Consider the following 27,556-nt stretch of genomic DNA (forward strand, 5'->3'; position numbering starts at 1 on the left):
CTTAGTGTTATGTTAGTGTTATGTTATAATGTAAATTTGTTGTGTGTTATTATTATTATTCGTTTATTTATTTATTTTATGTCTATATAGTTTTTTATTATTTTTATTTAATTTTTAGTTTTAGCTATTTTAGTACATCAAGTTAAACTAAACAAAACAAAAAAAGTTTCCTTGGGCAACTCCTTGGCAGAAATAAGATATGTTTTTTAATAATGAATTTCAGTTAATGTTTATTTACTAAGTATTATTTTTATTTATCGTAATACTGCTTAAATTGTTGTTGTTTTTCCCAAAAAAATGTAAAAAAGTTTTCCGTTTAATTTAATTGCAGTTTTGTTTTTGTTTTTCCGAGCAAAAAATAAATATCATACATTTTTTCCTGATTTACAGAAGAGACCCACTAAAATGTCATTCTGTAACAATCTTGTCAGGCATATTTACAACCAAAATCAATTTATGACATATTAAAAGACTAATTACTTTCACCCCAAATACTAATTAGTTGTAATTTTACATTTTTTAAATGTGCCACTATCCTAGGTTTTGCCCATTAGTCAGTAAGAATTTTTTACTCATTTAAAACACAATAACATTTAATATGCTCCTTTATTCTTTTATATATTTTAATATGTACAGGTCAGAATAAGCATGTTGTTGAATTTTTACATAAATATTGTGTTACACTGAATGACAATGTAACATTATTTCAACCAAATTTTAACATTTTATTCTCCAAAAACGTATTTGAAACCTTAAAAGTAGACACTTTACTTACATTTAATGTGCTTTCTATGGACATAAAATCACTTTTGTAAATTTCTTTTGATGCTGACATCTCAACGTCTTTGACCCACATATATATTATTATTTTATAATTGGTGTTTAATGGGAAACTTTTATTTCAAAAGTGTCCAAAAATAAGGTCTCAACAGAGCAAGCTGACCCACTTTTAATAGGAGTGCACCTTTAAACCGATCAAAATATGTGATGTACTTAATTCAACCCATTAATGTCCCGAAGATTCTGCGGTAGGTGATAACATTACCTTTCGTCCTGTATCTGGACATCTTTGGGCCAGGAGCCTGGCATTTCGGTCACAAATCCCATGTCATCGTGGGAGCTGGATGATGATTGGTCAGACAAGCGGGCAGGAAGAACAGGTGGCCTATCATCTTCAATGATGACTGTGTCGTCCTGGGGCATGTTCACAGTGGGGGACAGCTGGTAGTGACCTGAGACAGAGAGAACATGTCAACGTTACGCTGGAAAAACCCACAACTGTTTCTGAGATCGGACAAGCTGGCTTTGAATGACCACAAAAAAAGTGACTCAAATCCCTCGGAAAATGTAGGAAGTAAGGTGTACACTCAGATATGACCAAACTGTCCCATATAAACATTTATGTACTGCAAAAGCAACAATTACGTTTGTGCCTGAAATCAAAACACAGGTAGAAAAAAGTAACTTACTGTAAGTCAACAATCCCTAAAAAATACACAAAGCAGACGGAGCGTAAACGAAGATGTTTGAGCAGAACAAAAAGCACATGTTCACAATTAAAATGAGGCATTTCCATCCAAACATGAACTTCTGGAGTTCCGCCGTGTTTCGTTCCAAGTGTATTTATTTCAACTATAAGTCATTTTGCAACTTTAGCAGCTTAAGAGCAATCAAATGTAATTGCTCCTAGACGAAAAAATAACCCTGGCGTCCTCCCAGCAAAAATAATACTGAGATTGAGTTTCAGCGCGGCCCAGACAACAAAATACTTGAGCAGAAATAAATGAGTGTTTATGTGTTTCCAGGCGTTACGCCGAGCATGCAGCTTCTGAAACTTGCAGCTTTAGCATGTGATAACAATTAATGAACACTTCATGATTGGTTTTATGTTAAACACAGGTCACGTAGGGATTTTATCTTAAAAAAAAAATGGGGGGTAATTCAGGAGAGGTCAGACTATAAAATAAAATAAATTAAAATAAAATAATTAGGTAAAAATAAAACATAAATAAACTAAAATAAATAAATAAGATCAGTATAATAAAATAAAATAAATTTAAAATAAAAAAAAACTAAAATAAAAGTAAATATAAATTAAACTGAACTAAAATAAAATAATAAAATAAAATTGTTGTGTACAATCATGCATGTTTTTATTCAAATACACTAAAATAAAAATAATAAAAAAATAAAATATAAATAAACTAAAATAAAAATAATAAAAAAATAAAATATAAATAAACTAAAATAAAAATAATAAAAATAAAAACAAAAAATAATAAATAATAAATAAATAAGATCAATTAAAAATATAATAAAATATGAACTAAACTAGTTGTGTATCATCATGCATGTTTTTGAAAGTAAAATAAAATAAAATAAAATAAAATGGTTTACCTCATTTTGCACCATCACGCATGCTCATGATGCAATTCTTATTTTTGACTGTCATTAGACATCGTAGCATAGTGGTTAAATATCTAGACTGCTAACTGATAGTTCATAACCTTTTGGGCAGATCACAAAATCACAAAAGCATTGTGTCCTTGTGGAAGTCAACTTTAGATCACTCCACAAGGGCTGTTTCTGTTAATAAGTATATGTCATTTTGGATTAATCATCACCAAAATGACCAATCTGTAATTAGTAGAGTCCATTAGAGAAGCTTTGTCATGCTAATTTAGTGCACTGGCATCAGAGCGTACATGGTAAAGGCCTCTTGAAATGTGTGAATGCACACACAATCCTGAAGAGTAAATGAACGGCATGAATCTTCAGGAAGTGAACAGAATTACAGCGCTGACCTGTGAGACTCAGCTTAACTTAGACTAATCAGACATTTAACTATCTGCTGCGCTAAACTTTCATCGCTAAATCATCAACATGTACACATGACAAAACATTACAAAGCTCAGCTTGAGGAACTTGAGGATGAGCAGCGTTTTCACTTGAGACGAGACATTTAAAGGCCGTTTCCAGCATCGCAGGGGTGAGATATGAAGACCGAGATCAAGAAACTATAAGGAGTTTAATTTGATTTCATCAACACGACTGACGAAACACTTAGAAAATGCAAAGCACTGGTGGCTCTGGAGCTCTCAAAGTCTCCTGGACGTTTACAAGAGGCCTTGATGCTGCAGGACAGGAGCCCCGCTGGAGATCCACGATTCATTCATTCATTCATTCATAACGCTGGAGAAGCAGTTACCGAGCGGTTGTATATATACAAATCTTTACATAATATATGAGTGTAGACATCTTAATCTACTTGTACTAATCATTTCTTTTATTAATTAATAATCATTATTTTCTAAAACATTTTAAATATATATTTCAATGATTTTTTAAACAAATATCATAATGTATTAATTATAAATATCAATGTTATTGCTTTTTTCTGCATCTTTCTGCAAGTGCACCAGTGAAGTTTAATTTGGCAGACAAAATTTTCCCAAATACTGTTTGTTTTTTTTCAAGCAATAACACAAAACTAAGTCAAACTACTTTGAAGAAACTTAACTGAGAGTGAATAATTAATATACATATTTATTTCTTCATCATGATATCAGGACCATGATATCGCCCTGACAAGTTTCACTTCATGCCTAAAAAATAAAATAAAATAAATAAATAAAAATAAAAATAAAATAAAATTTAAAAAATAATAAATAAATGAATGAATGAATGAATTAATTAATTAATTTTAATGAATGAATGAATGAATGAATGAATGACTTTAGTTATTTAAACTTTAATTCAGAAACTGGAAAAAAAATATGCTGGTCATAGAAGAGTCAAAGATTAATAAACGTAAGTTAAATGCAAAAATGTCTTCTTTTTTTTTTTCAAATGAATTAAAAAATGATTAACAAATCGGACCCTATAGCATATTACATTTCCAGAAACTGCCAGTGACCAAAATTAAATCCACATGAAAAAAAGAAATAAAACTAAATAAAGAAAGGATCCATACACTTAAAGGGGTCATATGATGCTGCTAAAAAGAACATTATTTTGTGTATTTGGTGTAATGAAATGTGTTTATGCGGTTTAAAGTTAAAAAAACAAGTGACCAAAATTAAATCCACATGAAAAAAATAAATAAAACTAAATAAAGAAAGGATCCATACACTTAAAAGTTGCAGGCTGTCCATGCAAGGTCATTTTTTGCTCATGCAGAACATGGTTTTAATTGGCTTTACTGCTGAATACAGTCGTATCTTGCATTAAATGAGGCCTTTCCTACAGATTTTGTGACACAAGTGCTGACCTCCTCATACAAGGAGAGTTACTCTTGGCTATGCTAAATGGCGTAAAGGACACCTATAGAAATAGCCACTGTGACACTGTGAAAAGGTGAAAGTCTTTAACATGGAAGATAAAAACGCTGCGACCACAATTCTGCTGCGGTCGACTAATTGGCTTAACGTTTTATTGAGATTATATCCCCCGTCCACCCACTTACACTCATGATTTCATGGTGAATCATAAAAATCTGCCTAAAAACGGACCTCTTAATTGCAGGACAAGAAAAATAGCGAAGGCGTACTTGGCTTATTATACATTAGTCTCTGAGAAGAGAACAGGAAATCAGCAGAAGAGGAGTACAGAATGTCTAATGATTTGTGAAGGCACAATGAGGTACCTGCTCAGTAAGCAGTACCAAAAAAGCTCTGCGGGATGTTCTTGAGAGAGCTTTGTTCTGGAGGGAAGGTGTTAGTGACTGACAAATCCTGCTGACATCTTCTCAGCACCTTGTCTAGATCCATTATCCAGAGTGTGGATGAGAGTCGAGGGGCGCGATGTGAAGAGTTGGGTGGGTTAAAAGTAAGACTAATTGTCGCCGTCTTAGTGCTGATGTGGCCCCTACGGTGCAAAAAGACCTTTATTACCCACTTAAAGAACCTCAAGAAACACATTGTTCCTCTAGAATCGTGTCATATAACACAACCTAAACAGGATGCATTTTGTCTCAAACTGGATGACCAAAACAAAAGACTGTTGCTTTACCCAAAAGAGCTTTCCTTACCAAACACATCGTGCTTTTGTTTAATCGTGAAGATTGCTTGCATCCCGAGGACATTTGATTCAGGTCATTTGAGGATAAGCATCAAGGCTATCATGTGCGGTCTTTCCCAGACCGTTGGGTCTCATGAAGGAGCCGTTTGTGTTCGTAACTGTCTCTTCTGTTTAATCTGCACTGAATTCTGCTTGCAGGGTGCTGATGGCATGGTGGTGGCCCTACTGTTGTTTTCTGTCATGCTGCGATCAAACGACCCCTCGCAGGGTCTCTCTTGCTATAACAAATAGACCCCCATGCTTGTTTGCTGGGCCCTGAATCTAAACATCGTGGGAATGGACTGACTGGCGTACAGAGCAGTGTTGGCCCCCCAAATCAGGGTTTGAACAAATAAACTTGAATGAAATCAGTTCCTTGATGGTGCATCCAGAATGACTGAGGGCAACAGATTTTCAGGATGCAGAGGGGAGCTGACTTTGAAGAATCACTCATCAGGGGACCATAAAAGCTATCCGGCTGCTACTTGTATTTCTTGTACATCAAGTGCAAATAAAGCATAGGGTCAAAACCTTAAAATGAAGCAACTCTAAGCTGCAACATACAGTAGGGCTCATTGGAAATATGTGCCTCTAAATATATTTCTGCAGAACTAAAAAAAAAAAAAAACGTACCTATACATACGAATCGCTGCAGTTTCCAGTTGAAATGAACACTAGAGGCAGTAAAACTCCAACAACTTTTATTCCTTTTCGCACAAAGTATGATTTGCAGGTCCACAGTTTTGATCAATAAAGCCTACTTTTCGCATAATTACTGGAGGAATAATATGTTATGAATTCAGAACAATTTTAACATGCTGCGAGATTTAAAAACTGATACTTTTGAACGTGTCGTCACATATACAGCTTCATACTGTATACATGAGTTTTCTAATTCAGTAGGTTTGCTCAGTAGCTCATGTGATACGGTGTTGCACTTGAGTGATGAAGAGCTCTGGTATGAACCTCGTTAAACCACGGTTCAACAAAACAGCTCATGTCCGCATAAGGAAGTTAAAATAGCACGGCTGCATCAAGAAATGCTTTTTTATTTCACTTTTGCATTTGTTAACACTATCGGGTAGGTTTAGGGTTGGGTTTGGTGTAGGGGATATTTCCAACACGATAGAGCATTACATTTTAGTGACACTCCTCGGATATATGAATTATGAACCACCGCAATACGTACCTGAAGCAATGTACTACAAACACAGCAATACGTGCTTATATCAACGTAACAAAAACGTGTCAGTGTAACGTATTGAACCCGCGTTTTAGCGCCACTCACTGGATGTTTCATTTTTAAACTGCCGTGAAATGTGCAGTAAGGTACGTAATAACGGTGTTGCAGAAATGTATTTAGAGGCACGTATTTCCAATAAGCCTGGGTTGCTAAGCTGCTTATACAAGTAAAATGTAGCTGAAGAAACTGGTTGACCATCATGGTTTTTCTGGTGAAGCTGGTTGAACATGGTGGTCTTGATGGTCGAGCTTGGCACAAAACCAGCATGGCAACATCCAAAACATGACATGTGCCGATCACCAGAATGGTTTTCAAGATGGTTGAGCTTCATAAGGTCCAAAATGGATCTTTATCCCAAATTTTGAGCACAAATTGAAAGCTCATGCCACTGGATTTCTTCAAGCAGATGGAAAATCATTAGCAAGCCCATACGGGCCAAGTTATCGGTCTCATTTATTTAGCTTATAGTGAGGAAAGGCTTTTGATGAGCTGGTACATTGAGTTTAGGTTTTTCAAGAACATCTAAATAAGGTCATTTGAAATCTGGGCTTCACCGAACAGGCGTGCAGGAACATAAAGGTTTCAGTTTCCATCAGTCACTGAAAAAATAAAACATAATTCAACTTTGTGTAATCCGGTAATCCAAAAAAATGTTTAAATGAAAGAAATAGGCCAACATGTGGTATTAATCACAACCTCACATGTATTTAGGAACAAAGTCATCAACAATCAGTTAAACTTTTCCCAGAAGCGGGGGAGTGAGTGAAAGCCAAGAGTTTGTCATGAATGTCCATCCATAGTGATTTGCTGTGGTCAGGGGAAATCCAGAGGGTCATCATTGAAATGAGGGTTTTGATGCAGTGTTTTTTTTTGAATAAATCTTCCAAAAGTACAGCGCACAATTTACATTGTATTGCATCATATGTGTTGGCAACATTAGCGCAGTCACATTTGATTTGAGTTAGGTTACTTGAGAATGGTCTTATACTGTAAACACAGGAAATCATGAAAGGAATATCCTCAGCCATTAAAACAACAAATCACTCCATCTACTCCCTGCCAAAATAATTCTAACTTAATAAAAAATAAATGGTTTGCTGGAGTAAGCTGGTTTTAGGTGTTTTTAGTTTAGTTGGTCTCCCAGCCTGCCCATAACCCCTCTAAAACCAGCAAAAAAGACCAATACAACCACTTTGGAAGTTGCCAGAAGGTTGCAGGTTCCAAACCCACAAGACGTTCCATTAATTATCATTATTGTGACAATTCAGACACTTAACCTTGTGTTGGTCGACAACATTAGCCTTCCAGTACAGTGGCTCAATCAGTAGAGCATAGTGCTAGCAATGTCAAGGTCACAGGTTCGATTCCCCGGGAAAGCAGGGACTGATAAAAATGTCTACCTTGAATGTAATGTACTGCCAGTCGCTTCGGACAAACGCATGTGTCAAATGCATTAATGTCAACTGGCAAAGGTTTGAGTACACCCTTCATCATCACCAACTAAATAATAAGTGCCCATAACCTCTTTAAAACCAGCAAAACAGATCAACCCAACCACTTGGGATGCAACCAGAAGGTTGCTAGTTCCAAACCCCCAAGATGAATTCTAATTCTATGAATTACCACTACTATGGCAATTCAGACACTTAATATTTTAGACAATTAGTCTTAACCATAAGTTGCTTTGGTTGACAACATTAGTCTTTATGTAGCTCAACCAGAAGGGCACAGCACTAGCAGCATCAAGGTCATGGGTTCGATTCCCCAGGAAAGCAAGAACTGATCAAATGTGTACATTGAATGCAATGAAGGTCGCTTCAGACAAAAGCATCTGTCAAATGCATAAATGTCAACTGGCAAAGGTTTGAGTACACCCTTCATCAACACAAACTACCTGACAAGTGCCCATGACCCCTCTAAAGCTAGCAAAAAAAAAAAAGATCAACCCAACCTGAAGGTTATAGGTTCGAAACCCACAAGATGTTCTATGAATTATCACTATTGTGACAATTCAAACACTTAACCTCTAAGCCAATTAATCTTAACTACATTCAACACTGGGCAATAAAAAGGTCATGGGTTCGATTCCCAGGAAAATGCAATAACTTATAAAATGGGTTCCTTGAATACAATGTAGGTTGCTTCAGATAAAAACATATATCTGCCAAATGCATAAGTGTGACCATGGACCACAAAACCAGTCATAAGGGTCAATTTTTCAAAATTGAGATTTATACACCATCTGAACGCTGAATAAATAAGCTTTCCATTGATGTATGGTTTGTTATGATAGGACAATATTTGGCCGAGATACAACTATTTGAAAACCTGGAATCTGAGGGTGCAAAAACAATCTAAATATTGAGAAAATCTCCTTTAAAGTTGTCCAAATGAAGTTCTTAGCGATGCATATTACTAATCAAAAATTAAGTTTTGATATATTTACAGTAGGAAATGTACAAAATATCTTCATGGAACATTATCTTTACTTAATGTTCTAATGATTTTTGGCATAAAGGAAAAATCAATAATTTTGACTCATACAATGTATTGTTGGCTATTGCTACAAATATACCCCAGCGACTTAAGACTGCTTTTGTGCTCCAGGCTCACAAATGTCAATTACAGTACACTCGATTCTTTAGGCTTGTATTATACTGGATATCAATTAGACTGATCATCAATTTTAAGACAACATTATTACCATAATCCCTCTTTAAACTAAAAACAATAAAAAACTGTGAGAGAAAAGTAGACTCCCTAAGTAGCTTCTTCTGTTTTAATGAGACAACTGAGCTAGTTTGTCTTTCACAAATTTTGACAGTTCAGGGGCAATCACACAAAATTTCTCTGAGAAAGACCTAAACACAGATTTATTTATAACTGAAATCCAGATGGGATGTTTAACAAAACATCCTTTGTTTGGAGGAATTGAAGTACAACATTAGCTCAAGAAGTATGAAATATCACCTACAAGTGAATACACTATAATTTGTAAAAGCAAAATCTAACTTCACTTACCCTGGTTTACTATAATCACAGGCCATATTGCACAACAAGAAAAGTAAAAAAAAATCAGCTTTCACAAAGTCATGACCTGAAAAGTTTTCCCTTTCAGAAATTATATTAAAAAAACTCCTTTCCCATTTCAAAAGCATTAAACACGGCAAACCATTAAATACTGCTAAAAGCTAAACTGCTCCAAAAATAGTGTTCTTGGCCAGACTACAATCTTGCATTTAGGCCCCGTCCCAACTAGCACAGTTGATGTGGATTTGAGGTCTTGCATATGCCTGTGAAGCTCACGAGAATTTCTCATTTTACAATTCAGAAGGGTGCTCATAAGCACCCCATAACCAAGACTGTGATTAATATTATTAGATTTGTTTGTATTAATTAATTACTTGCATTTATATGTAGGCAAATTAAAACACCCAATCCAAGTACGGGTCAGGGGGATTTATTGTGTAAATTTTTTTAATCATGTTATTGTTTTATAACTAATTGCAGTGAATGAATGTGTTAATTGACAGGCCTATTATGTACAACATGCACTGTTTTTGTGTGTGTGTAATACTCCAGAGGTCGTGTCCCGGAGCAGTGTATGTCACAGTAATAACACAGGTCACAGGTGGCCACAGCCACCAGAGCAGGTCTTCCACTTCTTGTTGTGCGAGTGATTCGGTCTCTCTGTGGTCACTCTATAAGTCTGTAATCTCCTCATCAACCCTCCTCCTGTTAGCATAACAGCTCTCATTATCCTGTAGTCTTCATCAGCAGGTTAATACAGCGAGTGTGTTAATCTGACAGGCGCAGACAAACCACTTAAGGGAAGCCGAGGGAGGCTGAGGAGGCGCTGTTAGCCTGATGCAATTCCCAGCAGACCTCTGTCATTCTAGTTCTGGTACAGTGCCATTCACAAGAGAGCAGAGATCCATGGAGAAACATTCCTTGAGGAAAAGACGGTCACAACATCGAGATTCACGCAGAGAAGTGATGAAAGAGTGAAATACTAAAAGCCCAACTTCTCGTCTGATGTATCTATGTCTGTTTATAGATTATATGTCTGCCCTTCCTATAGACTGAGCTATAAATCGGCTTTGACGAGGAAATCAAATTTGGTTTGTCCAACACCATTCAAAAGTTTGGTGTCCCTTATTTATTTTATTTTAAAGAAATCAATAATTTTTAAAAATTTATTCTTTTTTAAATCAATTTGAATTAAAATTAAAATTAGTATAAAGAGATAAACTGAATTAAATCCACTGAACTGCATATTTTACCATCAGAAGTTTAGCTATAGAGAGTCCATAGTGTTAAAACATTCATGGCGTTGGGCTAACAAAAAGAAAATGTTAGAAAGAAAATGACGACTGATCTTTTAGTTTGAGTATGCTGCTGCAACCGACTTGCTTTTTACACAGTTTGCTGCAAAAACACAATAATTACCAAAACACATTGTTATATATATTCTAAAATGCTTGTGTAAAAAAGCCAGAGAAAATGCCAGTTTAAAACATTAATGGCCTGTAAATGTTGTAAAATTGTCCAGCCATTAACAAGTGAAGTGAATTTCCACATTTACTTTGCAAAGTTGTTCCTCCACACTCTTCAGCTCCTGATGCTGACCACACATAACCACCATAAAACCCTTTCATCCCTTTGTTCTGTCCATTCTTTCATTAACAGGTTCTTTGCAAAACAGCACGTCCAGACGTAAGCGACGGCTCTTCAATTTGCGACACAGTGTGACTTTCCTCTACCGGCAGGACTTTCGATTCGGACAAAGTTGTGCTCACAGCGAGCACGAATGCTAATGCACTCCACAGCAAAGAAATTACAGCCAAGAACTTGCTTATCTTTTGTACTTTGCTTAAAATAACTACTCCTTTAAACAATCTATCCCTCAGAGTCTTGGCCAAAGGAACGAGGAAAAGAGAGATGGAGAAAGAAGAAAAAGCTCATTTGATTCAGCCCAAGACGTTATCTGCCACCTGCTGCATTATACCTTGACAAGTAGCCTGTGTAGCAGCGACTTGAGAGAGGTGGATTCACACTGCCAGTTAGATTGATGTAAGGCTGAGTGTATATGCTACATCTTCACACAGTTTCACAGCCGGCAGCCCTTCCCACTGACAGCCACCGACAGCGCCGCCAATCAATCTGACTGACAGCGACTGTGGCCAATCAATGTGATGGCACTATACTGTCAGATTAATAGCCCCGCCCATCACTCTGACTCACAGGGTTTAGTTTTAATGCTCTTTTATGTCTTTATATTAGAACAGATACTAAACAGAAACTGCATTAAGATAAAACATGACAAGATTATAATTCACAATTCATTCATTTACAACCTAATGTATTTGAGCTAGAACAAACATCAGAGACGGCACATGTAAAAACTAGTTTAACTTTGAAGCAGTTACGTTTCATCACTAATGCAGCTGCAAAGACAAGCAACATTAGCTTTACTGTTAATTAGTTTTATGTTTGAGGAATAAAAGAAGTCTAAAGAAGATAATTAGCACTGTGATATATGAGTTTCCAAAGCATTTTCCTCATGTTGGCGTCTCCCTCAGATGAATCAATTTTGTTGTAGCATTCCACATATTTGGATAAAAGTGCCTGTCAAATGACTAAATGTACTTTGAATATAAATATTATATATATATATATATATATATATATACAAAAACTGTCAACACACAGTTGCAAGCTAAATCACTAGCCAAACTATAACAATATATTGTACATTTAGTTGCTTTAAATGCGTCACTACTGTATGTTAATAATGCACTGACGACACCTAAAACGTAAGTTATTTATGTATGAACAAGTTACAAATGAATCCTTATGAACATTGAAATAGCGGTATTAATTTTATTATTATTGTATTCAGTTGTCATATCACTAGCATTATGTTTTCAGTTGCATTATTAAATTGTTTACTCATTTACTTAATAAGAAATTATAACATTTCTTATATGATAAAGTGTTTCGAAGATTACACAATGTTCAACAAGACTACATTTTAAACCCTTAAAGTGAATAACATTTCTGCAATCGTTTAACCATTACTTATCACGTAATATTTACTCAGTTTGCCGTGGAACACAAAAGGTGTTTTCTCCGACATGCTGTGACTCACAATAGAACTATAAAATACACCAAAAACAAAAGGAATCAATTTAGATTCAACTGAGGTTTAGAGGTAGGAGTGGGATTAGCGACTATAAAAATATATATTTTAATGCTATATTGTTACTAAAACGGTAATTTCCCTGCATATTCCGGTCTATTACATTTTATATCTTTTTACATTCGCTATAAAATGGGTAGAGGTTTAGGTTTGGGGGTAGGTTAAGGGGTCTAACAATCTAAATCACTTATCGATAAAATGATAAAAATGCATTGATACAAATATCTTAATGATATAAAATATTCATAAACATGTAAAATTTTTTAGCTAAAAATATGTTGCAATTTGTACGATTTAAACGTTGAAATACGTCTAAATTTTACGTTTCAGCATCAACAAAAACATACTAAATTGTACGTTTTGTGCTTGTAAACGTTACGTACTAATACCTACATATAAACAATGAGACCAGGCTGGGTATAGCACTAGTCAAATTGTAGCTGAATTACAAGACTTATTGCAAACTAAAATATTTGGTTTCTACTGTTAAGTAAATGGTCATATTAATAGAAATCCTAAAAAATACTGCTACGGGTAATCCGCGACAAACACCAAAAGTTTCTCCTCCAACATAGCAGTCTCCGGACTTTCTAAGCAACGGTAAACTTTCGTCATCACAACGGAAGGCCCGCCTCTCCGTTCATTCGATTGGACAATGGAAAAAATGCGAATGACGTCGGGCGCTTTTTCTGCTCAGAGTTGCTTTTTTTTCAACTTCAGGCACTCCTGCAAAAAAACACGATGCGCACAGGGCGCATATACAGCACGCAGAACGCTCACTGCTAACCGAAAACAATTCAAAAAAGGCGCCTCTCACTGCAAAAAACGTGTTCTGTGTGATCGGGGCCTAAGTCATTATAATCAGTAATTATGTCCCCACTGGATGCAACAAATGCCTCGTTTGTAATGGGTTTTATTGGTTTTGTCTCGTCGCGCCGGGACACAGCATCATAGTATGGTAGGGGCTTAATATTTCCGTCACATGCTTGAGGTATTCGGCCAATCACAATGCACTGGATAGCTGGCCAATCAGAGCACACCTCGCTTTTCAGACTGATGAGCTTTGTAAAAATCAACGCATTTCAGAAAGCCGGGGCATAGAGGAGCAACAATAATGTACAGTATGTGGAAAATGTGTTTTTTTTACTTTAAACCGCATAAACACATTGCATTACACCAAATACACAAAATAATGTTATTTTTTAGCAACATCATATGACCCCTTTAAGAGAACATTGCCAGAACGTTAGCCAATGTTCTGAGAAGGCTTCCTGTTAGCTGGGCTGTTAGACTAATCATATGGACATACACACTTCACAGAGCAGTTTCTAAATGTCACAAATGATGACCACAAAATTACCACCCTCACAAAATACCATGGCGTTCATTTAATCCATAACGTTTATAATGTTATTATGTATTACACATGTTAATCCAAAATAAGGCTTATTTTTCTCATTTTATCTATTTTTGCCCTGTTCAAAAGTACTGAAAATTATTTCCGGGACTCTGTCTAAATGACTACACGCTAAAATGTTCTGCCACTATGATTACCTCAAGTGCACAAGGCATTCGCTACTGTAATGACTGTCATTCAGAGGTAGATTCATTCAGAATATTCCTCAAAATGTCTCTCTATGGGCAGAATATGGTTAGTGAGTCTCCAAGAAGCACCAGTCACAGAAACGTCGTTTTACACGAAGGACTATGAATGCACCCATATACGCCGTTTCTTTGGAGCGAGCCTTGGCCACAGTGCCTGTTTACGCTGTTTAATGGGGCTAACCTTTCCCGTCACACACTTAGAGGCACTTCTCTCTGGAAATCAACAGTTGTGAAGGGCAAATTCAAATTGGTACACCACCTCCCCTTAAATGAAAGGAAAAAGTCCTGTGTGTCACTTTAACTGTGTTTAACGTGTTAAAGTAACACTAAGAGCAACTTGAACTTACAAGGCTACAAGAATCCAACATCTACAGCACGGCTGCTAACTCTAGAAAGTAGAAATATGTTACATGTGACAAGAAAAGAAGGACAGAAGAGGCCTGAATATATTTAGCTATTTGCAATTTTGCAATCTGAACAGCAGAACACCATATGAACACATCTTTATGTGGCTTGAAAACCAATTAAAATATGATTTTCAGAATTAATTTCAGTCTGAAAGGTCAGATCACATTTCAAATAGTATTTTTGGGTCATTCAGCGTGTGATTTGTCAAAAATGTCAAACACAATGCAAGTCAAACAAAATTATGTATTATTATTATTATTATTATATTGTTTCATAGGTTTATACTTGCCACTATTTATTTCATTTATTTATTTATTTAGAACCATTTGTAATCAAATAGTGACACGTGTGTAAAAACAAACAAATAAACAAATAAATAAAAAAATCTGTATATCATTACACCAACTGTTTGTTTGTTTGTTTGTTCAGGGCCATATGTAATAAAAACAGTAACAGGTATAAATGCAGACAAAACAAACAAACAATAAATAAATAGAGACCAGATACACAACCTAAAATTTATACTTTCCTTTATCTAGTATTTTTTTTTTTTTTATACGAAATCTTCTACCATTATGTGCGTGAGCTCCTCTCCTTGTTGAACTTTATCTAGTCACATAAATTTTACCCATCAACTACCAATTTATATTTATAGCACTTTATTCCTCTGAGTTTTCTCTCATTTCAGTCTGTTTTCAAGCTTTAAAGTTTCATTCCTCATCCCGGCCTGTCATAACAGGCATGCAAGACGACATTATCTCGCTAACCTTGTAGCTCAAACCCTGCCATGTCTGCTCCTTCCTGAGTGACAGCAAATATGTCTGAAATGAGCTGTGGCTGCTGAAGACTATTTTCCTGACAGTGATGCAGCATGCTTTGTCAGTCAGGTCTCCACCTTGGTCCTTTAGAAAATGACCTCTGACAAACGCAACAGAGTCCATACATCAAGGTCCGTCCTCGCGTCCTGCAGTGCGTAAAGTTACGTGACAGACATTCTGTCATTCAGAACGTCAGCAATGGACCACTTAATGTGATGTGTTATTGCTGCATTTTTCAAGTTTTAACAAACAAAAATAATGTGTCATGCAAGTGACTGATAAGTGGTGAAACAATCCTCAGGAGCACGGGCCGAGTTTATGAGATGTATGACAATGTGTCAGGCCTACAACAGCTGAAGGGTGCCATCTTCCCTCAGGTAAACTTTCTCAAACTTTTGCCTTTTTACTTTCCTCCGGAGAAGATGTACAGCTAAACTCTCTGAAGTTCTGCTTTTTGAGAAGTTTTAGAGTTTCTCTGCACTGGCGCTGGGGAAGAATCACTCCCATGCTTTTTGAAAGAAAGTGTCAATGCATACATTTGTGCAAACCAACTAGGACAGAATGAGAAGTGAAGACAAAAAGGGAAAAAAAGAAAGAAAAAAAGGTGAAAGACTGATAATAAATAAACAAATAAATAACTGCAATAAATACTCATTTTATATATGAATAGGTATCACTGATATTGATATTTTATAAACTTATTATTATTATTATTATTATTATACAAACAAAAAACTTTCACAATAAATACATATTATCTAAAATATCAAAGCTAATAAGTACCATTGTTATTGATAAGAAAATAACAATACCTATTATATAAGCACTGGCAGCAGCAGCAACAACAACAACAACAACAACAACAACAACAACAACAACAACAACAACAACAACAACAGAACGAGACGTCATTGACTAACTCATCGTAACACTGCGATGAGAACACACGCAGTAGACAAGGTCAGAACAGGAGGATGAAGAAGAAATTGAGGGGTGAAAGAAAAGCAGGGGGATGAGGAGGAGGAAGAAGAGGGTTTGCGTCAGGTACTAAAGAGCTTATTGTTCAAGACTGAGTAGTCGATTGTGAAATGACAAGCATGACAGTGAAAGGATTGGTCTGCCGATTCCAATTGTCTGGCAGGACTAGAACTGGAGCTGAGTTTGAGAGAAATCAGGACTGACTTGAAAGAGTCATGCTGGATGAGACATAGGGCTTGAAAATGACATTAACCCCCATTTACAAAACCACAGGAGCATGCTGGGACTGGCTGGGCTGAGCCTGCGTGCGTCCAGCTGCTCATTCATCTGTGCATTTAAACAGTATATGTCAGGTGGAAACAGAAGGTCAGGACATATACTGACAGCGCATGTGCATACATAGTCTTGCAGAGCATAAATATGACTATTAAAATGCAATAATTTTGACCAAGAACCATCCACTTAGGAAGAAACCTTCAAAGCACACGTGAATCGACCCTTTTCCTTTTAATAACATACTTCATAAACCAGATATAGACCTTTGAGCAAACAGGTGAGCTCAAGGAAATCTAGTTCACTTGTTCAAGGCCGCGTGTCCAACAAAGTATTTATTCTTAAAGGCCAGCATGATTTTTTAAATTGTTTTCAATGGGAACATGGCATATTTAAATAAGGCAGTGAGTGTCTATTTCACTTTGTGTGTGTGTTTTATTATTATTATTTATTAATATGAATAATAATGCTTGGAGAAACATTTTGTTGGTTCTAGCTAAACGCTGCGCCTCCAAAGCGCTCTCAAGCGCCGTTTTCAAAAGAACACCTGCCATTTTCAGCTGGATAAAAACGCTTTGGTGGACACACAGCCTAAAAGTGTCTCAAACTGAACTCTTTAAAGGGATAATTTAATCAAAAATGAAAATGTCATCATCTACTCACCCTCAAGTTATTCCAAACCTGTATGACATTTTTTTGCATACTATGGAAGTCAATGGCGACCAACAATTGTTTTGGTTCCCTGCATTATTTTCAAAATATTGTATTTTGTGTTCAACAAAAGAAATAAAGTCATACAAGTGTGGAACTACCTGTAAAAAGACCAACTATCCCTTAAACATTTGAAAAAAAAAATGAAATGTTATAAACATCACTATCTTTGGCAAATCGATTAGATCTTCTTGGAGCAACCTTGAAACTACCAGCAGACTGATAAAAGCCATTTACAAACTCCAGAACAAAAATAAAGATTGGAGTTAGCTAACTGAAGAGGAGTTATTTTTGTGTGAAGTGACAGGGCCATTTGAGTGTTTATCATCAGCTTACCCATCATTCTACCCATCATGGTGGGTCGTGGGGTGTGGTTGTCATCCAGGCTCTCTCCGGGATACAGCGACTGAGAGATCCGTCGCTCATGTTCGTCTCGTGGAGAGTTCAGAGGCACAGGTGGGCTACCTGGAGCCTCCTGGGAAGAAAAAAAAATACACTTCTTTATTCTGGCTTATTTTTAATCTTTCAGCTGCTACTTTTCTTGCCCCTTTATGAAAGAGCTGTTCTTGCTTTAAGCACAAATGTCTCTAAATTTTGTCAGATGTAACAAAAAACACAGAACAAGTAGAATAAATTAATTTCTAACCCCACTAGTTTTGAACAACGAAGACAGTTGTTGTTGCACAGCTTGTAGAGTACATTTTCAGTGTCTCATCCCCAGGCGCTAGTGGCAATAGAGGAGTTACTGTGCTCTTTTGATTAGGCTGTTGGTGAGTGTGGTCTGATGTTAAGTCCTTTGTGAGCTCGCATGTCCTTAGTATTATACATTTCCCCCATGGGGGCCCACACTGACCGTGAGAGGGTTGCACTTTCTCCCAAATGAACGTCTCCTGAAGGAGGCTGTGTTGAGATGAGGGTCTGTAATATTTCTCTCCCATTCTTACCACCTAGGGTCTGGCGACTAGGAAGACCAAGGTCCAAGGTCTGTTTTTAAACACAGCTCTCTGAACATGGCAACAAGCCTCAAGGGAACTTTGGGAATGCTTACAATGTAGCAAGGTATTTATGTGCTTCAGCATGTGGTAAAGTGGTTGCTAGGGTGTTCTCAATAGTTGCCAAGCATTTTCTTACTTGCCCAAGTCATCCATCATTCTACTTATCCATCCATCCAACCAACCATTTATCTATCTATTGTTCTACCTAACCATCTATTCATCATTCTACCCATTCATCCATAAGTTGTTGTTGGTGACCCAGGGTGTTGCTAGGTCATTACAACCAAGCAAGGTATTTTAGGTGCTTCAGAGTGAGGTAAAGTGGTTGTTAGGGTGTTCTTGATAGTTGCCAATCACTGACCCAATTACTGACCCAAGTCAAAAGAGCCCACCAATTCTCCAATGGCTTTCTGATTTCTAGGTATGACTCAGTCCCTCTTTGATCTATCTATCTATCTATCTATCCATCCATCCATCCATCCATCCATCCATCCATCTACCTATTCATCCACCCACTCTCCCACCCATCTATCCATTCATCCATCCATCTACTTATCCTTCACCCTTTTACCTATCCATCCATCCATCCATCCATCCATCGTCCTGCCTATCCATTCATCCATCCATCGCTCTACTTATACATCCATCCATCCATCCACTTATCCATCTATCCATCATCTTTCTACCTATCCATTCACCCATCCATCTTTCTATCCATCTACTTATCCATCATAATTTTACCTACCTATCATCTATCCATTCATCCATCCACCCATTCATCCATCCATCTATCAATCCTACTGTCTTTCCTTCCATCTACTTATCCATAATCATTCTACCTATCCATCCATCCATCTACTTATTCATATATCCATCATCATTCTACCTATCCATCCATCCATTCATCCATCTACTCATCACTCTATCCATCCTTGCTTCTACCTATCCATCCATCCATCATCATCATTCTACATATCCATCATTCAATTGTTCTACCTATCCATCATAATTCTACCTATCCATCCATGCATCTATCCATCCATCTACTCATCCATCTATCCATCATCATTCTATCTATCCATCCAGCCATATATACATACATCCACTTATCCATCTATCCATCATCATTCCATCCATCCATCCTACTGTCTTTCCATCCATAGGGTTTTCTTGATAGTTTCTAAATGTTTTCATACTGGTCTCTCTTTCACTATAGGTCTGTTAGATTTTTCACTTGATTTATAGTCCGCCGGGAAAATATTACAAGTCCGATAGCTTAGAAATGTAGGTACACAATGTTATGTTCATAACACAAATGGTACAGGACACATTATACATCAAGGTTAAATACTTGTAAGGTAGAGGTTTGTGCACATCTCTAACTTAAATGTTAGTAGTAACTACGTATTAGTTACTACATTCCCAATCAAAAACATAGACAGTTCTGACTATGAGAAAATACAAGTGCCTAGGAGTCAACTACAGTCAACTAGAGTTGAGTAGAGAGAGACTTGCTGGTAAACCAAGGATTTGGGGTGAGATGAACGTCAAGCTCTGATTAGCTAAGGCTGGGGTATGAGATATTAGTTAACGATCAGGTAAGCTGTGTGCTCTCGGATCCTCTCCGTGCAGTTTTCCCATACATACCAGAGGAGACGGGAATGAGATTGATGTCTTCTGATCAATAGCAACCAAAAACAATTTTGAGAATCCAGATTCATCCTGGACAGCGGGATGCTGATCACACAAGACATATCTTACTCAATCTGCTCAGGACGTCTGTGGCGCTGCGGTGGGGACAACAAACGCTGTATTCGGGAGGGAAACTACCAGACTGTTTAATATAGATGAGATGTTTAATGAAGTCTAGAGCTGCTGACTTATCTCGCTGGGCCTGATAAAACAGCACGCATAGAAGGGGTCAACGCAATTACAACTTCATCCCATGCAAGTGCCACGGGCAGCCTGACAATAAACCGCTCAGCCTGACTCTCCTCAATGAGCTTTTCATTACAAAACCAGGATTTGTTTTATGAACCTTTGTTGAAGTCTGACGGTTGTGACAGAATGAGAGGAAGATAAAAACGAGACGAGGAAGTATTTCTTAAAGAAAATAGAGGGTGATTGGTTTCAAATGATCTGCTTGTGGGAGACACAGATCTTTAACAGCACAGTGTTTGGGAGGGAAGGGAGGTGAACAGTTATTATGAACCCATTTACTCTGCCTACTCCAGGCATAATCTCCCCTAATCTAGTGCTTTCTCAAACAGGATTGGCCATGTGTATTAAAACACCCCCTTCTAGTCTGTCTTCCTGTGAGGCTGTGATTGGCAGTCTGCAGGCTAGTTTGTCCTGCATCTGTCATTCTACCTATCCATCCATCAAACCCCCCATCATTTTACCTATTCATCCATCCATCCATTATTCTACCTGCCTATCCATCCGTCCATCATTTTACCTATCCTTCCATCTATCTATCCATCCATCCATATAACTTCCCATCATTCTACCTACCCATCCAACCATCGTCTGTCTGTCCATCCGTCCATCCATCCATCCATCATTTTATCTATACTTCCATCCATCCATCCTTCTGTCTATCCATCCATCCATAATTTCTTCATCCATCCTTTTACCCATCCATCCATCCAGTCACTTATCTATCTATTCATCATTCTACTTATCCATCTATCTATCCATCCTCCCATCAACCTATCCATCTATCCATCATCATTCTGCCTATCCATCCATCCATCCATCCATATAACTATCCATCATACTACCTATCCATCCAACCATCGTCTGTCTGTCTGTCCATCCATCCATCCTTCTACCTATCCATCTATCTATTTATCTATCCATCCTTCCTTCAACCTATCCATCCTTCTGTCTATCCATCCATCCATAATTTCTTCATCCATCCTTTTACCCATCCATCCATCCAGTCACTTATCTATCTATTCATCATTCTACCTATCCATCTATCTATCCATCCTTCCATCAACCTATCCATCTATCCATCATCATTCTGCCTATCCATCCATCCATCCATCCATCCATATAACTATCCATCATACTACCTATCCATCCAACCATCGTCTGTCTGTCTGTCCATCCATCCATCCTTCTACCTATCCATCTATCTATTTATCTATCCATCCTTCCTTCAACCTATCCATCCATCTGTCCATCCATCCATCTGTCCATCATCATTCTGCCTATCCATCCATCCATCCATCCATATAACTATCCATAATACTACCTATCCATCCAACCATCGTCTGTCTGTCTGTCCATCCAGCCATCCTTCTACCTATCCATCTATCTATTTATCTATCCATCCTTCCTTCAACCTATCCATCCATCTATCCATCCATCCATCTGTCCATCATCATTCTGCCTATCCATCCATCCATCCATCCATATAACTATCCATAATAATACCTATCCATCCAACCATCGTCTGTCTGTCCATCCATCCATCCTTCTACCTATCATTCTACCTATCCATCTATCTATTTATCTATCCATCCTTCCTTCAACCTATCCATCCATCCATCATTCTAGTAGTATATCCTTCAGAAAATACACAAATAAAAAACTTAGTTATGGAATAAATGCAACAATTGAGCACTGGTCTTTTCTCATATTGTTGCCTTAACCATGATAATATCACTGTAATACACAACCTTGTATTCATGTTTTACATTAAAACACATTTGAGAAAATCCTCTCTGACCTTGGATGGCAGTGAGAATATCCTTGTCTACATAACAGCATCATATAGTCATTCTAATCCTTTCTCTAACACATACACACACACACATTTCCAGACTGGGCTGGCCTCCTGATGCTGTTTATGAGGTCTTAATCCAGCGCCCCTCTCCGCCTCTCAGCCTGTAATTACAGGTCTTATGCTGTCACATACAGCAATATCACTGTAATACACAACCTTGTATTCATTTTTTACATTAAAACACATTTGAGAAAATCCTCTCTGACCTTGGATGGCAGTGAGAATATCCTTGTCTACATAGCAGCATCATATAGTCATTCTAATCCTTTCTCTAACACATACACACACATTTCCAGACTGGGCTGGCCTCCTGATGCTGTTTATGAGGTTTTAATCCAGCGCCCCTCTCCCTTTCTCTGCCTGTAATTACAGGTCTTAAGCTGTCACATGCAGCCTCTGCTCTGTCCAGCTCTCTCTGGAGACCCAGACAGCCTCATTAGCCCTCTATATTGCATCTCTCCAATCCCATTCTCTCCCTCTCCTGGCATTCATTTCCTCGCCTGTATAGAGAGCAGATGAACCCCTTTCTATGGCAGATCTGTTGTCCTCTCTCACATATTTTCAGTCTATTTTTCAAGTGGATTATGACGGCTACAAGCGCCCGAGGCTGTGCAGCTGTGGGTCGAAGTGCTCAAATTTACCCTGTGAATACTGTGCTTTTGAGCCAGTGACAGTTTATTATGTGTCCCCATAATGGGTTAATTAATTCTCTCAGTGGTGAGAGTGAGGGCACTGAATGGGTACAACTGCTTTAGTTAAAGGAGCCAAATTCTACCCATTTAAAGTCCACATATAATACAGCATTAGTCAAGGTTTCTTGCACCCAAAATGTAATTTCTTTTTCCAGACCATTTATCATTAAAAGGCTTTTTTTTTTTTACTGTACCTTTAGGACTTCTTTATGTAAGTGACCTTTATTGTGATTGGCTAACCTAAGTCATCTGTGTGGGACCATTGCTTGAATACTGGACATAGGCTGATATATAAATACAGGCTGTCACATGATAAAGCACTCATGCCTGTGGCATCTACAGCATGACCGGAGGGAGAGGGATATGAACAGATCAAAATTAGTTGTTCAATAAAAGTGGCAAATTATTGTACAATTTCAGATACATACATTAATATTTATAGATTTTTTTGTATACAGTACATTTAGATTTAAATGTATTTAACATTTATATATTTAAGTTATACTATATACTATATATATACTAAAAATAAAAAATACACAACAGAATAACTAAAACTAACTGAACTTCTTAAAATGAAAATGGAAAATATAAAAATAAAGATTGATTAAAATAATCATAAAAACTACAATAGTATTTCAATGATACTAAAATAACACTCATATTACACACTTGCTTTATTTATGCATTATAAACATATAATAAACATAACATATTTACGTATCTACATTTTTATACACTGTATTTTCATTATTTATATATTCTTTTTTGTAGGGAAAATAGTGTGGAAATACATCAATATAGTTAAGCTATTATTATTATTACTTATTTAATGGCATTTTAAAAAAGAGACATTTTTTCCGACAACAAAGAGCAAATGAAAGCTATGCTGATCTCTTCTGTACACAACTGTCTCTGTTCACCTTGTGAAGTGTGAGTGAGTCAGACTGAGTGGCTGTCGTGACACCTAATCTGCACAATGCCACTGTGCTTTAGTACGCTGCCCTTTCATTCAATCAATTACTTTCTCAGGTGCACCAATTGAGTTTCCCTGCTGAGCTGTGAGTGGATTACAGAGAGCGTCTTCATTCGGAGCCGGGCTTCTGCTCCCTGGACGCCTCCAGTCAAACAAACCTGCCTCGTACACACACCCAGCATTTCCTATTCACAATGTCTTTGTGGCACAAAACTACATTTCCCATGATGCATCTGTCCTCCTCATGAATCCCAATCACAGTGATATGACATCAGTAAGTCACCGTGAGCTCATGTAATAGAGGTCCATCGGAGAGTAAATAAACTAATGAAGTACAGATCCAGAAGTCCTTCTCTTATTGTCTGGCGCGTGTGGATGCGTCCCATCATGCCCCGCTTCGCCCCGTGGAGCAGCAGTCTGGCTCAGCGCTAATAAAACCATAATTTAGCAGTCAGGCTGATTGATAGTTCTCTCAAGACACAATCGATCAGGCCCTCATTTCAGCAGGACGGTTTTCTGTAGCCAGCACGGCACTTCCTTCCTGTTGTCAGCTCTCATGAACGTCATGTGGACACAAACCACATGGGTTGTTTTTATGCACAGGAGGCACTTTAGCAGTAAAAAAAATCGAGATGCACTGTTCTTCATAATTGAGATGCAGTTTGATAAGAATGCTAATGAATTAGAGTCTAAAATTGCAATCACTAAAGCAGAGAGTACTTATTTTAACTGATTACAGCACTGAAAAATTACTTCTTAATGTGTTTTAAATGGATATTTGTGCTGGACTAAACAGAACTAAGCATACTTAAAATGATACATTCACATTAGAAACAGCACTGAATAAGATATTAACAGTTTAATACAGCCATATTGTATCTTATAATATAAGATACATACAAGTATAAAAGTATACTTTGTTTTGATGTACTGGCAGATTTTTCACTTGTTTACACAGAATAATTCACCCAAAAATAAAAATAAATAAAAAATGCTGAAAATGTGCCGTCACCCTTAGGCCGTCAAAGATTAGGATGCGTTTGTTTCTTCATCAGATTTGGAGAAATGTAGCATTGCATCAGTGTCTCAGCAATTTGTCCATAATCCATAATTTGTCCATAGTCCATAATCCATAATAATGCTTCCTACATTGAGAAAGTCCATCTCCTGTTGTCTCTCACATCAAAATTCACCCACAGATTTGTTTAGAGCTGTTTTGGCTTGTAAACGGTGCTTGATCTGTGCAGATTTCTCTCCTGATTCAGACCTGATGACTTTTTCAATAGAGAAAGCAGTATCATGGATTATAGACTTGTATTTTAGCTGGAAGCAAAGTTTTGAAATTAAAACATCTTAATGATAAATTTGTTTCTTACAAACAGTTTTTGGCTTTTCAAGACATTAACTGATGGACTGGAGTGGTGTGGATTACTTGTGGATTATTGTGATGTTTTTATCAGCTGTCATTCTGACGGCACCCATTCACTGCAGAGGATCCACTGCTGAGACACTGATGCAATGCTACATTTCTCCAAATCTGATGAAGAAACAGACTCATTTACATCTCGGATGGCCTGAGGGTGAGTACATTTTCAGCAGATTTTTATTTTTGGTTTAAATAAAAGGGGCAAAAATCAGACAGCTCAGTGACAAAAAAAAAAAAAAGTATTTATATCAAAAACACATTCTCCAAAAACTAGTCTTAATATCTTATGCAGTGATGCTTCTCAAGCACATTTATCGAAGTAAATTTATCTACCAGCGGCAAAATAGAGTCTCAGCTCGGTTACGCAGCAAAAACACTGTCAGTATAACAGCAGAACGCAAGCATGTTGTTGCTTTGCTTACTCACTTCTTGTTCAAACAGTGTAAACCAGGCTTCAGCTGCTGTGCTATACTCTACATTTTCTCTCTTTCATTGGTTGGCAATTAGAGCAGACTGCATCAAACATCTACCAGGTTACTGTACACCTCCTCTGAGACTAATCTACAAAGTTCACAAAATCTGAACAAGGAGGAAATAGAAGGAAATGAGAAACACTTCTAAGGATATATTAAATAGTACTTTTGTAAAACATCAAACTATCTTTGGCTTGATGCAAATCCCATACTTTCAAAGAACGGAGCATCTCCGAGTGAGGACAGCGTGTGCATTTCTCTGCTCCCTGAAGGGTTTCCAGCTTTGCGCAATAACTTTGATTTCTCTTTGTAGAAAAAAGTAAATATCCTCAAAGAAACTGTGAATAAAACAGTGGACCAGAAGGCCCTTCACAGTTCTTCAGACATAACTCATGCATATGCATGAAGATGGGTGTTACATGCAAATTCACACTTAAGAGTCAGGAAAAAGTAAGAAAAAAATACTTACACTTACACTGAATATTAAAATCCAGTTTCAATAAAATACATTGTGTTATTAAATGTACAGTGCTGTTTACAGCAAAAAAGGAGGCCAAATATCATAAAATGCACTTGAATGGCAATATTATGTGTAATGTTCATAAAATGAATATTAAAAAATATAATAATAATAATAATAATGTAATTTTATATATGTCTACATTATGTCTATATGTTGACTATTATTATGTATATATGTCTATATATGTATATTATTACTATTATTATATCTATATGTCTATATCATAATTATTATGTCTATATTATGACGATATAGACATAATTTATTAATGTTTATACTGTACATGCATAGACATTTCGGCATTTTTTTTCTATTAACCAAAAAGTCTGTCTATTTTTGTTTTATTGAAATTCAAAGTTAAAGGAAATTAATTTATTTAAATGAAACTGAATAATTTCTGCATCTGCTGTGATGTTTGCCATTTAAAAATGAGAGTGGCATCATAAAAGTATTTGTAACCACATAATTCAAACAAGTACTGTATGTATTTCCTCATGTTCTCATTATGTTTCATTATGTCAAGCTCAGTTACATCTCTTACTGTTGATTTACAAAAATCATAAATAATACAAAAACTATAATATATAATAAAAAGCTAAATATGCTTTAGCTCAATGATATTTTTGCACTGCAACATTGAGCTTTTACAGCTTTATGTCACAAACACTTCCTGACTGAAGCGTAATGACAGCGCTGTGTCACAGACGAACACAAGCCAGTTTAACAGCACACTAGAGGCGTGGAAAACTAATTGGACACACTCAATCCGGGGAAATGTATTAATTTCTTATTTCAATAATCCAGTGCTGATAGGCTCAGATGCCAACCTTTATGAAGAGCAACATACGCTTCCAATTACCCACAATCCTCAGAGGCTGTCTTTGAACACTCTGGTGAACTTTGATAACTTCATACCAAACATTTATAATAGTATTAAGAATATGAAGTGCGTTAAATACTGAAGGCTCCATTTCTGCTTAAAGTTTACTAAAACGAATAGTGCTTTTGTCCCATAATTTGACTGCGACGGGGGTAAAACTCAAAGTCGAGCAACATAACAAGTTTTAAAGTATTTAAAAAAAAAATTAATTGAATTCAAATGACTGCAAGACTTTTAATTGCCTGAGAACTTATGACCTTATATTAATAGAAACGGAAAGCCATCGATTGGAATCGCCGCCTCTCTGAAGCTCAGCCTCAATTATTGAACTGAAGAAGAAAACGCAATGACCAATAATACATTACATCATTATCTGGGTCACGACAATCCCTTACGAAGAACATCACCGCTTCAATTACCAAAGGCGGTCTGAGAGATAGTCAAGATTCTCCGCTTCACTTCTCCATTTGAAACCCATTTCAGACAAGAGCGTTTCACT

General features: G+C 36.8%; 1 protein-coding gene across 1 annotated transcript in view; it reads right to left on the reverse strand.

The window, feature by feature from the left end:
* The window catches only part of pard3aa (par-3 family cell polarity regulator alpha, a), a 481,339-nt gene that overhangs the window by 177,854 nt on the left and 275,929 nt on the right, over positions 1–27,556 (reverse strand). Inside the window, exons 16-17 of the mRNA XM_016519585.1 lie at positions 17,633–17,771; positions 1,046–1,232 (exon numbers count right to left, since the gene is read on the reverse strand). Of these exons, the coding sequence (XP_016375071.1) occupies positions 1,046–1,232; positions 17,633–17,771 (326 nt within the window). The remainder of the gene's footprint in view (positions 1–1,045; positions 1,233–17,632; positions 17,772–27,556) is intronic.

Source organism: Sinocyclocheilus rhinocerous, unplaced genomic scaffold (genome assembly GCF_001515625.1).
Source record: "Sinocyclocheilus rhinocerous isolate Xijiao unplaced genomic scaffold, SAMN03320098_v1.1 scaffold642, whole genome shotgun sequence".
In the NCBI taxonomy this organism is placed as follows: domain Eukaryota; kingdom Metazoa; phylum Chordata; class Actinopteri; order Cypriniformes; family Cyprinidae; genus Sinocyclocheilus; species Sinocyclocheilus rhinocerous.